At 40.4% G+C, this 14,904-nt stretch overlaps 1 protein-coding gene across 3 annotated transcripts in view; it reads left to right on the top strand.

Moving 5' to 3' along the window:
* ESRP2 (epithelial splicing regulatory protein 2) overlaps positions 1-14,904 on the top strand; it is a 139,922-nt gene that overhangs the window by 55,728 nt on the left and 69,290 nt on the right. For all 3 annotated transcript variants that reach the window (XM_078669230.1, XM_078669233.1, XM_078669231.1), the window contains one exon: positions 14,773-14,886. In XM_078669230.1, the coding sequence (XP_078525356.1) occupies positions 14,773-14,886 (114 nt within the window). The remainder of the gene's footprint in view (positions 1-14,772; positions 14,887-14,904) is intronic.

Below are 14,904 nucleotides of genomic sequence, written 5' to 3'. Positions count from 1 at the left end.
CAGGAGTTGAATCACTCCCATAGTGCAATACGAAGTTGTACAAATCAGGATAGGCACGGTTTACATAGAAGCAATAGAGGTACCATAGCATCCAGATCAGCGAAGCTGTCCATTTATAGACTCAGGGGGTCTTATTTTATTAAAGATTGAAAGTCCTGAGGATGGCCTTGAGGATTAATCAACAATAAGGCCGAAACGTCGACACATCAGTCCACATCTTTTCTTCTTCTTTTTTATGTTGGATTTAGTTCTATACAACGTTATCTTTGGTTACTTTGACATTGTTTCGTTGTGTGATAATTTATAACAAGAGTGGACTACAACGCAAGTGGACTTAAAAGAACAATTTAGATATGTCTTATCCACTTGTACATTGCTGATTATTCATTGTTTTTTAACAAAACTGTACCCCATGAAATGAAATTTGATATATAACTTTTTTCATAAAACTACTCCCCGTGTAGCATTTTCTGTAGTGAGTTGTCACTCCTTTGTCAAAGTAATGAATGTGGAATCAGATTATAAACAGGTTCTTTAATTAATTTAAGTTGATCATAAAATCAAAGCCAGTCAAGCTTGATCAATTTCCTGTTTCTAAATCACTTTGAAATCAACAGACATCAGAAAAAATCCCTTGCAAGCAATTTGCATTCATCATATCTCAGCCCAAGCTCGCAAGGGTATATTGGGTCACCCACTTCTACAAACCTCTAATTTAGATGAGGCAAGGATTCTTGAGGAGCTAAACATAGAATTAGCAACTTGGGTGACCCCGCTGGTAATCTGCGGGGATATAAATATCAATTTAACAAATCAAGAGCTGCAGAATGGACCTCTAAGATACAATGGCCGCAACCCATGGGTATTTAAGGCCCTATATAATCTTGCAAATGATCATGGAGTCATTGATGTGTGGGGTAAGCTACAGCCGTTGGACCCAGGGTATACCTTTTACTCTTTTCCCCATAAACAGATGGTGTGGTTAGATAATTTTTTCACATCTGTCACTACTTTGGTAGGGGGCATGGTCCAAATTTTTCCTAGGATAGTTTCGGATCATTCTCCGATTGTTAGAAATTGCCGCTGCTGGTTATTGCTCGCCTCCTAAAGTGTTCTCATTTGATCCAAAACGTTGTCCAAATGATGATTTTAGAGACCATATGTCTGTTTGGATCAATGAATTTTTCGCTAATAATAGACATTTCGCTTAGATAGTCGTTTGGGACACCTTTAAAGTATGCTTCAGAGGGGAGGCATTAAGCTTTGGCTTTCATCAGCAAAGAAAGAGAATTAGAGATGCAGGTACTATATTCTGCTTTGAGAGAAGCGGAAGGCGAATTAACTCTGGGTATAACGCGTCAGGCGAATAACCTTTCGGCACTGGAAGAGGCTGTTGCTAGATCCCGGACTCCAATTCAGGGGATGTGGAACTTGGAGAATGCCAGAAAATATATGGTTTATAAAAAACAAAATCACGAGTTTGGAGAAGCAGTTGGCAGGTGTCTGGCACTACGGTTGCGCATGAAAGAATCTGCTCGCTGTATTAAGGCATTGAAGGATAAAGCAGGGGTAGTCTGCCAGGACCCCAAAGGGATTTTCTCTATTTTTCATCAGTTTCATACTGATTTTGACAACAGGTTAAGAAGGGTATTGATCTTAATAGGTGTATGGACGGGGTTATGTCATATCTAGACCTTGCTGAAGCTGCACAACTCGAGTGTCCAATTACGATGGAAGAATTAGAATTGGCAGTTAAAAGTCTAGCCTTAGGGAAGGCCGGTGGACCTGACAAACTTCCCGTGGAGATTTATAAGCTTTTTTTTACTTAATGAAAGACGATATGTTGAGCACATTTAGGACTGCACAGGATGGGCATGCGACTATAGTGGTCTTTAGTAAAAAGGGCAAAGGCCCAGAATTGGTAGGGTCATATCCGATTTCATTATTAAATTGTGACAGTAAAATATATTTGAAGATCCTCGCCTCCCATCTTTCCAAGATTATTAGCTCTCTATCTAGTCTCTCAAATTCAGCATGGGTTCATACCATCATGAGGGACAGTTAATCATGTGAATACGGTGGTGACGCTTTTTGAAGATGCTCAGACTGAGAAACGGGACTTGGGCCTAATTTTATTGGATGCGGAGAAGGCTTTTGACCGTGTGGAGTGGGAGTACCTGTGGGAATTGATGCGCCGATTGGGCTTTGGGAAAAGATTTATGACTGCCCTGCAAGTATTGTACACTTCACCGGTCGCTAAGATTGCATCAATGGGTTCATTATCGGATTCAGTTGCTATTAAAAGGGGCACCAGGCAAGGGTGCCCTTGCTCACCACTGCTTTTTGCCTTATACATCAATCCATTTGTTGAGCAGTTAGGTAACACTCCTTTGATTAAACCCTTTGTTGTACAGAATATTCCATACTCTGTGTTTGCCTACGCTGATGATATTGCGGTGACATCGGCTGATCCACAATCTGCACTGCAAGAGATTGAGCAGCTAGCAATAATTTTTGGTCAGGCATCAGGATATAAACTGAACGTCACTAAAACTCAAATGCTATGCACTGAGAACCTTGTTTTTGATGATCGAGTTTGAATAGAATTTACTTTTTTGGGTATCAAATTAAGGGCGGCGATGCTCGAAGTGGTTTCTGCCAATTGGACTCCGTTGATAGGTAGTATCAAGGAATCATTAGAGCGCTGGTCTCTATTATACTTTACGTTAATAGGTAGAAGTAATATTGTAAAAATGAATATTTTGCTGAACATTTTATACTTATTCAGGGCACTACCTTTGGAAGTATCTGCTGCCCTACTCCAACACCTTCAATCCATATGCACTAAATTTCTTTGGAAACCGGGTAAACCCAGACGAGCAACCAGATTTATGACGTTACCCACTGAACGCGGTGGTCTGGCCATTCCTGATTTTATTTTGTATTTTTATGCATTTTTTCTGCTAAAGATGCGGGTGCTATTGGCGGGAGAAGATCCGGCTAATAGTGCAGAGGCCCCTTCGATTTTTCAGATTTTGCTAGGCTCTGAGGCATGACAATGTTTCTTTAAAGAAATCGATGGCAGCCACTTCAAGCAGACTAGGTTTAAAGTTTTGGAATCCGCTTTTAGAGTATGGAAGAGAATACGCAAATTGGTTTCATTGGAGAGATTATCTCAATATACCCCTACGAATGCGGTGAAAGTTCTTCCCCCTATTTTCTCGGATAGTGTAGCACTTGGCTGGAGGAACAAAGGCATTCTGCAATTAGGTGACTCTTTTTGTGGCTGGTGAACCCTTTGTCTTATGAAGAGCTAGGGAGACGATATGTGTCTATTTCAATTTTTTTAGTTTCTTCAAATTCAAGATTTTATAAGTCGGAAAAATGTATTGGCTTCACCCAATTTAGTTGTCGAGGCTGTTAGGAGACAGGAAAAGATTGGGGTGTTATATAAGATATTATCTTATAGAATAGATGACTTGAAAAAATATAATTCCAAATGGTCTTTGATTTTAGGGGCAGACAATTTATGTATCGAGAATGCCATTGCAATATCCAGGGAAGCGCTACTGTCCGCCAATTTGAGAGTGCAATTTTTCAAAACAGTTTTTAATTTGGATTATACGCCGGCACGTATGTTCAAGTGGGGGGGGGGTATGACGGCAAATGTTTTAGGTGTGGGGTGGACACAGCGGATAGTCTTCATATTTTTTTAGTTGTTGTAAACTATCAAGATATATTCTGGGTATTGAGAAGTTTCTGTCTATGATTACTGGGACTCCTCTGTGTATTACCCCTGTTATTATGCTTTTGGGCATTGGTCCTGAACTTGAAAAGGGTACTCCTTTGTAGAAAGATCGATATCTGATTTTCATTGCAATGACGGTAGCCCGACTTTGTATAGCTGCTGAATGGCTACAATCTGAACCTCCACTCTTCGAAAGCTGACTGGCAAAAATTTATAATTTATTTCAGCTAGAATTTAGTTTGTATTCTGTAAAAGGGGTTAAGAAACGGAAGACTGGTTTAGGTATTTGAGGTGCCTTCAGTGACCATATGAATTTGTGAATTTATGAATATCGGCATGTTTTTTATTTGTTTCTGTGGTAAAATAAAAAAGATATAAGGATGCCTGGGGTGCTGACTTATCTTATGCTCTTGAATCTCTTGGATGTGCATGTCGATACTTTCTGACTGACCTTACTGTAAGGCATACTGCACAGCCTGCCACATTCTTAAATACAGACCCGCGTTATTTTATATTCCTGAAATACACAAAATGTTTGCTTCACTTTCTGCACCAGCTTGTGTCCTACTTTAGGTGGCATCATTGTAAGATTTTCCTGAGCCGGTTTGCTTTTCCATCCTTTTGGGTTTGAAGCTCTCGGGTACACTTGTTTGGCCACATGGAATCTCGAAATTTGAATCTTCAAGCAAAGTTGCATGCCACACCCCTGGTTTTATTGTAAACAGTAATGAAGAAACCATAAATTACACCTGGGTGAAGCTTTCATTTGACCACCAGAGCTTAGTGGTGGCTATTAAGGTAGTTGACCTCTGCAACTCCTCTGTTGCTTATGAAGTTCTACAAATTCGTTCTTGCTCGAGGTGATTTTATATTGACCATTTTAATAAGCCTTCAGTTCATTTTTAATTCTGAAACAGCATGTAACAAATAGTCATCTGAAGTTTGTACCCTGTAAACAATGAAAATGCCAATGCATGCTCTAGGCACTTGGGGATGCACTTCGGGATGTGTGGCAGCTGCTTCAGATTCTGTAACAACGGGCTTGATCAGCACACCTGTCGTTTTGGCTGAACGTTTGTTCACACAAGGGCTGTGAGCTACAGTGGCTACTTTTTTATGATCGTTCCCTATGTCACTTCCCCCCTTCTGTGGCTTTTGCACAATATATTTTGGCCAATGCTGATTGGAGTTGAGCAGCTTTGCAGGCCAGCTTGCCCAAAAGAGTGCATGTGCAGTGACTGGTGTCTGAAGTTGTTCTGAAATAATTTTAACAGCTACAAGTTTCTGCTAGAATATGAGGAGAAGCAGGTTGATTGGGAGTTGAGAGGTAAATCTTCTGAGAGTTTGTCAGTCACCTTGACAAACTGGAGAAGTTGGAAACAGAGTGAAAATAAGAGTACTGACTTTCACAGCATAGAAGAGCGGGAGAGCCCACTCCAGGAGCCAAGGTTGCATAATGAAGTGTCTTGGGGTATTCCCTGCTGCTTGGTAGGGGAACCCCTAGCTCTGCGTCTGATCAGACAAAGTCCAACTCCACTAAGTAGCCAGAGTTAAGTTAGAGGTTGACCTTGATCTGCCATTCTCTTGAGTGTCTCGTAGTATCCCATGTACTGTGGACATTTGTGGAATAAAGTTAAGAAAGTACCTGCAGTTCAGCCAAATTTGAACTATAGAAAGAAGAGCAGGAATATTTGAAGAGTGAACTTGTTTTTCTGGGTGTGATTGAAACGCCTCAAAGTCATGTAGTCTTTAAACGAAACTGTCAATGAGCTACGCCTTACTGAAGACTGATTTACTTGAGAGAGCTGAATTTAAATATTAGCCCCATAGAGATCAATCTGCTGTTCCTTGCAGGCTCGGAGTGGTTTGAGTTTCTTGTCAATTCTTTTTAACAACTTGGCAAATTCTTAAAGGAATAGTATGATATTGAGGTGTGGTGATACGTTAATGACTCCTCACCCACGCACACAAAGCGCTCCACGACCTAGGCCCCGAATACCTCAACAACCGCCTCACGTTCCACACTCCAACACGCAAACTCCGCTCAGTCAGCCTCGCCCTCGCCACCGTCCCACGGATCCACAGAACCACCGCCGGATGAAGGTCATTCTCCTGCCTGGCGGCCAAGATGTGGAACTCCCTCCCCGCCCACCTACGTCTGACCCAGGAGCACCTCACATTCAGGAGACCCCTCAAGACCTGGCTTTTTATCACCCCCCTCCCCCCCCCCCCCCAGCACCTTGAGACCCTCACAGGTGAGTAGCGCGCTCTACAAGTGTATTGATTGATGTGGAATATTGCTGGCTTCTAAGTCTCTGGGTGCATCATATGTCCAAGTACACTGCATACATGAATTAGTGATGGTTTCTATACTAGTGTTCCTGGTACCCTAATATGGCAGATCTCTTGGTTTGGTTAGTGTACTGCTATGCGTAGAAATATGTTCAACTGGAAAGGGACAGGCAATAGTAGAAAAACTATGACACCTAACTGGTTCATTGAAAATCTTATATGAATTAATGATTCCATTGAGGCAGTACTGAATCAAACTATTAGGTTTAATTAAAGGCTGAGGATATTTAATTCCGTGTTGGTGATCTCCATGCACTCCATGGTGTCTGACTCTGTATTACTGACGTATCGGTAGACAACGTAATTTAATATTCCCAATTTAGGAATTGGCAGTACTTTGTATACACTACAAATTCAAAAGTTTATTGCAAGAGTATAACATCATTGTGTGCTACTGAAGCATGTTGAATTCTTTGCAGCTTTTTCAGACACCAAAATCTCAATTTTCTCATTATTCTGTTTTACCTTTCATTTTTCTTACTTCCTAGCTTCTTTCTTTACAATTTCAGAGTAAACCATGGGTTCAAGTACTTTCATTATTTGGGTTCATCATGGCTTTGCTATACTTTGCCTGGCTTCCAGAATATAGTTATAAGATTGCAAAGAAGACCTAGCCTCCTTACATCTTCTCTATTTTCGGTAATTGTCATGCTCTTGGTTCTTTTTTTCCTCCAGTGGTAGAAGCTTCACAGGTAGATTTTGATTTATTTCTGCCAAGTTTGTGTTATGCATTGTGGTTGATGTTTCCCTCTGCCCGACTACGCACTAGCTGGCTCCTTTTCCATCTGAGTTACCCATGTTTACCTTTTATCTCTTTATGTAAAATAGCCAACTGGATAAGTATTCCGTGCATTTCAGTGTACAGCCATGGCACAGAAGATCAGAACGAATCGCTTGTTTAAAAAAGAATTAGATTGGGTGCGTCATATTTTTTTAGCAACTTGAGTTTCTTCAAGTAAGCTATTTGTGCAAGAATTATTTGTCTTTAGTTGTAATGTTGAATATGATGTGTATATTACTAGCCAGGGCAATATGAACATTTTTTAAAATAAAGTTACCTTGCCCAGGTAAATACTTCTGAAATTGGCAACCTAGCTGTACACAACTGTAGAGAATTTTAGGTTATATCCTTAATCCATAAGATCTCATTTTGTGGGATAACAAGGACTTTAATCATGTTAGAGCAGGGGCACACTTGAACAGTTACTCTATAAATGCATTATATACTTGTGTGCTGGAATTAAATTTTTCTGTTCCTTGAGAATTTTAGCTGGCATTATGTAAAGAGAATGTTAAAAAGTCGCTCTTACTTAACAATTGTATGTAAGCCTACCACTCTCCTTTACAAACATACGGCCATCTAACAATGCACATCATTGGGTTTTCTTTTCATGAAAGTATGTTAGAAATGAAGCATATATTTCACTTTCTTTAATTACTCTTGAGGATTCTAGATTTTTCACAATAACCGACTACTATCTGGAGACAAACGTTTATGCAAAGTAGTAAATTCAGACCCAACATTGCAGAGGTGAAAGAGGAGAATGATGTGTAGTGGTGTTGTGATGTCTTTATAGAAGGCCTCTTCAGACCCAAGAGATGATGGAAGTGATGTGAAATGTTTATAGTTTTCAATTGTGAATTTTATATTGGGGATGTAAAACGTAATGCATTCTACTTGTCATCGTAGGTGTGCATTAGATCCTTGAATGTGATGCTCTTTATATAATTGTATTTCCTATTCATACAATTTGCACTTGTGCAATATAGAACATTTTCATAAACAGTCTAAATGAAGAATCACCCCAATATTACCAGACTAACATTAGGGGATAGGAGAGAGTTCACCTGATCCCTAGCCCATGGTTACCAGTACATTTCTTAAATGCAGACAAGGTGCTTTAAAATGTCATCGGCCCATGTGCTTTAAATCCACGCTTTTCAGTGCCCGCTGCTCTACTCGAAATCTATTTTTAAATTGCTGAGAAGTTTCCAGTTTGTGTGGCGTTCCTGAATAACCTTTTTTCATTTGACAGTTATATGGAGCACTCTTTACACCAGTTTGGCATTAATTTGCTTTAGAAAGAACAATGAGATCTTTATATAAAAGGGTAGTTGTGCAAAAGGTCATATGTCCATGTTGCTTTACCTGACAATGAAAAGAGGAAAAAACACAACCGCATATTGATGCAACTGGGGTCGGTGGGAGGGAAGAGGAGACATTGGGGTAGGAGAGCAGGAGGAAAAGGGTATAGGGTAAAGCCACTGTTAACTAATATAAACATGAAGCATTTGTAGTGCTAGATGTGTGAATAAACCACCTAGTACTGTCAATAACCAGCAGCGGCCCTCATTACGCCGAGAAGCATCCCCCCCCCACTACCCTCAGATAAAATGATGATAAAACTGGATTTAAACCAGTCTTATACAATGGCGGCTCCTCCACTAAGGCAGAGAAGTGCCGCCCCAATTTTTAATGAGCAATGCAAAACATTTGAATAAAATGATAATATTGAGTTATTTTATTTTTTTCTTTGTGGGACTTGGAGCTGGGTCGGATGGGGCGGGGCTGGGCTTGTTGCAGTCCGAGCAGAGTGAGGAGTGGTTTGCGCGCCCTAAGTCCGCTTGACTGTTTGGCTGGCCCTTATGGGCTGGCCAAACCGTCATGCACACTTACCATGTTCTCCACTGGGTTGTGTTGCACAGCCCGGTGGAGGACATGCCCAGGCTCCCAGGGCACTGAGTGAGCGGCCTGTTTGGCTGCTTGGACCAATCACGAGCTGCTGATGCAGCATCGTGATTGGCTGGGAGACGCAGGGAACCTGGATGCTTCCAGTTTTGCAGACGGAGGAGCAGCAGTCACAGCTGCGACAGGTAAGTCATTATTTTAGTTAATTTTTCATCCCCACCAGCCCATTCTGAAGCAGCTGCCACTGGTTTTATTTTAATCCCCAGGACTGACTAGTCTTGTGGGTCGGCCCAGGGGGATGTCGATGCTTGTAGGGAGAGGACAGGCACTGTCACATGGCGCATGACGGTTTGGCCTGCCGGCTCAGGCCAGCTAAAACGGTCTTGCGCACTGAAGCGTTCTCCAACCCCAGCTGCGTTTCTGGTGCTGGACTGAGCAGGCACAAGCTCCCAGTTGCCTGGGAACACAGGTTAGCAGCGCTTGGGCCAGTCTTGACTCTGCTTTCATGCAGCGTCAGGATTGGTCGCAGTGCATTATGGCTGCCTGTGCCCAGAAGAAGACTAGAAGAACACAAAGCAGGGGGCGGCGATGGCGTGCAGGTAAAGTGTTTTTTTTCTGTGTCCCGGAACCACCACCCCCCCCCCCCCGACCCCCTCCTTCACCCCACCGCTTTGTTAGGGGACAGGCCGCTACTGTCAATTACAGTACTTAAGCTGTCTTTAGCCTAAAGGTTGAGATGAGAAACTGACCCCGACCAAAGCAAAAGTTTAGAAAATTACAGTTTATCTACCAAAGCTATTAAATAGTTTATTTTTTTGTGTGAGACAAGATTAAAATTTGTATTTTTGGAGGGACGGATGTAGTGTGCTTGATGAAACTGTTAATTTCTTATAGTATGCTTTGTGGAAAGGGCATATTTCACTAAAATTGGACTAATAAATGGAGTCTACATTTTTCGCTAAGTAAATTTCCGTCTGCACTCGAGGTAAAGATTCCGCCTCAGTTTTTGCTGCATTACCAGTAAGTTGTAATAGCTTGTGTATTTGTAAGAGTTGTGGTTTCTGAGTACTATTGTACTTGCATCCATCTTTGGAACAGTTTTCGTGGTCTTTCACTTCTGTGGCATTAATTGTGGTATACAAAATAAGTGAAACCTGCGATTTTATTATGGTTGAAGTTTGCATGCAATATTTGATCATGGCACTGTATGTGTAAATGTGTATGTATACGTGTGTGTGTGTGTATATATATATATATATATATATATATATATATATATATATATATATATATATATATATGTGTAATATATATATATGTGTAATATATATATATGTGTAATATATATATGTGTAATATATATATGTGTAATATATATATGTGTAATATATATATGTGTAATATATATATGTGTAATATATATATGTGTAATATATATATATATATATATATATATATATATATATATAGTGTGTAATATATATATATATATATATATATATATATATATATATATATATATATCTCATTTGGCACAAAGCTTTCCTGGCTAATTGAGAATGCTTTTACATCAAACAAATCTTTGTTTCACTTTTGTTCGCCTAGAATTTTATAGATTAAGCATGAAGTTTCATGCCTGTAGGCTATCTTTCTTCTGATGCACTGATGTGTGCTCGTTTCATCTAGTCAAGCCACACTAAGTAGCAGCTCTGCATTGGTTAGCAGCTCTGCATTGGTGCTGGGTTCACACTCTCAAGAGTTTGGATGTGGCTAGGCACTGGGCAAAATGCCAAGATTTTAGGTTGACGTGGCTTGCTTTGAATCTGCTCTGTCCTGTAGTCAATTGAATTATGCATTTGCAACCTCTGGACCCGCTTTACAGAAAATTATAAAATCTGTACATTGCGGACTTGTGCCTATGATTTGTTTAGATTTATGTATACTAGATACCAGGTAGTATGCCATAGTGGACATTTAAAGCAAATCGTAGACTTTCAGGTGTGCTTGATGTTCCATTATGTGTACATACTCCATTAGATTGTCCTCATGGTGATAACTTGCTGATGTACAGATACCAAATGTACAAAGGCCTTTAAAATTATTTGACTTTTAATTTCTTTATTGAAAGTATTTCTCAATTGAAGTCACTTCCCTACATGCCTATTAGTTCCTTACCCTGGAAAATCACTTGTGCCTGCCGTTTGCAAAAGTAACTTTCTAGAAAGTTGGCCTCCTCCATGCTTGTTACTACCAAAATATGAGCTGATGGTAGTCTCACATCTGCTTAAGCTACTTACCCACTAATACAATTTTCTTGCCATGGGAAGAGTAACTCTTTTTGACATCAGTAGGGATCAGTCTTTTCTTTGGACAGAAGTGTCTGCGGACTCTGAAAGCAGTTCAAGAAACAGTCTCTAAACTTTGGAAGCCAGGTCTGTCTTTTAAGGAAATATTTGCTATTTTATATTCATAATTCATGTGACGCATTGTCTTGGTTTGCAATCAAACGATCTTTCGAAACATAGGTCAGTCTGTATTGATACGAAGAAGAGATTTTGAAATTTCCCTAACCGCGAGCTCAAACTCCAGATAACTCAAACACCATGTGAATTCAGTTGATTGGCACTTGATTGTTTTAACACTACCTTTTAGTGCCCAGCACACCAAATGAGACATGGAATTGGGGCCTTCTACAATCAATGCATTGCAGGTATGGGAGCAAGGAGTTGGCAGTGTGTGCCACAGACTGCAAAGCGACTAGCATGTCCTCCTTGAATGCAAAGCTACAGTGCTGTTGGGGAAACTCTGTACCAGTAGAGTGAAAAGGCGGGATAGTCTTTGAGTCTCCTATCTTCGACACTAACAAGTAATTCTTCTTTATCTGTACAAAATGTGCATGTTCAGAGGGGTGCTCACATTTTCGTGTTTGAAAACATTTAGTAAAGTCACCAAATATATTGTTGAAAATATGGAAGTCATTTGTTAAAATGCAGTATATAATCATTGCTGACTTGTGCAAATTGTTGTGCAAAATCTGAATCTCAAAAACCAATGTTTCAACTTGAGTAGCTTTGTCCAACTGTGATGCGATGTGCATATGGAAAAGTAAAAATGTTTTAAAGCTGCAATCAACATTTCATGCTAAATCTACAATTAATTTATCCAGTCATTTTGCATTTTGTCACACCGTTACCTTACATTTACCTTTGTGAGCTAAATCGGCAAAATACATTTGGAAAGCTTGATAAAGTTAGTGTAACAACTTGAGGAGGAGTCCTCTTCGAGTGTTCCATCTCATTTAGATACAATCATTCTTAAACGGGCAAATCTGTAAAGTTCTGTTTTCAGGCACTTCCTGCAATAGTCTGCTGGATTCTGCTCTGAGTCGGGGCGTTTTATAGTCTTGAGCTTTGTCCTCCATGTTCTGCCTCCATGATGGTCTTTTAATAAAGTCTGATTGTTTAATCCACTTTGTGATGGTTTAACAGAGGGCTGTGGTCGGGATGTACTGTTGTCATTTTGTGTTGGCTCAGACCTTTGCTTTACTGCGCTTTGTGTAAGGTTCATAGACCCTTGAATTTAACCCTTGGTTCCATCTGGAGCCAAGTGATTTCTTCCAAGGCATGTTGCACCTATATTTGCACCTGGAAATTAAAACCGAGACTAGATAACCAATTCTGCTGTTAACGTACTTCGCACAAGAGTTTCTTGGGAACACATGTACAGTTCTACCCTACGTTTTAACTGAAACATTGGAAGAATGTTGTAACAACTGGAAAGCTGAATGTTGACTCACTTAATCCATGAGAAGATCTCAAATTTTGGCTTAAGGGAAAGAGGTACAGGACATACTTCAAACATTATGCCCAGACATTTTTTTTGTGTGAAATGTTTGGCAGGTAGACTTGGAATAAATAACAAAATATAAGATATGATCTCACATGATACTGCTGCAACAGCTGTGTCAGTTGGAGTGTGTGACTCTTCAGTATTGCTGGGGACAGAGGGGGGGGGGGTGCTCCAGAACACTACATGTCTCCTTATCATTGGTACATTGTATTGTCTGGGGATTTGGATTCCTTTCAGTTTAGGGACACTTCTGTCCACTTTTGAGTGCATCTTGTGCTCCAGGATCTTAAACCAGTAACAAACTTAACATTTTGTATGGCTGGGTTATTGTAGGTTTGAGAAGGGTAGAAGGTTGATGATTTTTTTTTGGGGGGGGAGCCTATAACATGGAATCCGCTCAGGAAACTGCAGGATACCTCCCTCCTTGCATAATGCAGGAGAATTGAGAAGTGAGTTTTCAGAAAAGGGGAAGCATTTCACCTGTCATTCATGCATTATGCCTGCTCAATGATGTCCGTTTTGACTGCCGTGTCACTTTCTTTCAAATAATTTGTTTTTCGAAGAGTGGAATGCAAGTGATCTTATGAAATGCTAATTTGATGCAGTTTGCCTGAATAGAAGGGAACATCCAGTCTTTGGCCTTCTGGAGAAGTGCATTCATAAACAAATAGGTTTTGCAATTGAGTTGCAATTCTGAGGGAGGATTTCAGCCCCCTTTGATAGCCGGTAAAACTGTCTGTGCAGTTTTCAAAAAAAAATATCTTTATTGCATTTGTTTCTTTACCGGTACATAAGTCCACACGTTTCTATACATTTCAATCCGACAACAAAATCATTTGTTACTTAACTCTGCACATAAATCAGAACTTTTCCTGCATATTGCTTCAGCATCAGCCATTTCTGGGATGTGGGGTCGCACGCATGTTCACAGCACTCTTTGGGCTCCTATGGCCTGCACTGTCTGTTATCTCCAGTGGAGGGCCAGGGCGAAGGAGCCAGATACGCGCCGTCATGGCAGCTATGGCTGTGCATAAAAACATCGATTCATGCAGGGAAATACAGTTCACAATGGGGTCCAATTCAGGAATTGCTTTACAGAACGTGTCATTAAGTAGATACATGTACATTCCAACGTCCAGTCTGTGCATTAGATATTACTTTTTAGAACAGTTGAACCACATTGTAACAATTATAAACCTAATTCAAAACAGGAAATGAGACCACAAATCACCGAGGACACTTGCATCAGGTGTCTAGGTTTTCTTCCGGGTGAGGCCGCGGCCAGGCTGGTGTGTGGGGGCAGCTACTTTACTTCTCTGCACGATTACATGGTAGTGGAGGTGACGCGCTGTATGAGCTGCTTTTTGTGTGGTAATTTGTTATTTTGTATCCAGCCCCCCCCCCGGTTTGGGGGGGGACATGAGGAACCTGCTCAGCTCAGCGATTGCAGTAGGGGTGGCATGTAGAGACAACAGTGTCCGCACTATGGGGCTGCTTCATAAACCCTATTTGCATTTTTAGATACAATGTATTACATTAACTAATTTACAGTTGTGTTCATGTATATGGAAGGTGTGAATGAGGATCTTGATTCAGTAACACTTTTCTTTATTACTGATGACAGAAAAAAAAAATCCAGACTTTGTTTTACTTTGTATCTGTTTCTGACGTTGGTAGGTTATGATTTTGTAAATAATTGCATATGCCCAGATGGCATGCAGTATTCAGGGCATTGCTGAACAGACTTTTTGCTTTCTTGGATTCAGCCCAGTCTATTCTGCAATCTTGTGACACAAATCTTGAAGGTAAATTGAACGGGATCCATTTAAGCTTAAATGCCTAACCCACTTGGTGACAAAGTAGTGTCTGTATACTGTATACACTGTTATAGATTGCATTTTACAGACTTTTTATTTTGAGTGCACACAGCATGCAGAACAAAGATCCAGACCCATGTGTACTTTCAGTGCATCATAAAACAGCGTTTTCCTAATGCGAACTGTGAAGTCATCACCTCCCTTACAAAGTTGCTGATTCTGCAAAGTAATAATGTTGCAAGTCTTCTTAAAGTGCATTGTGAAATTCATGGCTCTTCTTTTCCCGCTCACTTATGTCACCTTTCTTTGCCTTTTAGTTTCATCAGTTGGTTCTGAATGACCTCGAAGCACTAGGCGGAAGCTCTTTCACACTTTGCACCGATGGACAGTTACTCATTCGACAAGTTTTCCACCCTGAAGCCTCCAAAAAGGTATGCTAACTGCAGCAC

This window comes from Lissotriton helveticus, chromosome 12 (assembly GCF_964261635.1).
Source record: "Lissotriton helveticus chromosome 12, aLisHel1.1, whole genome shotgun sequence".
NCBI lineage: Eukaryota > Metazoa > Chordata > Amphibia > Caudata > Salamandridae > Lissotriton > Lissotriton helveticus.
This window is presented reverse-complemented; position numbering and strand designations above follow the sequence as displayed.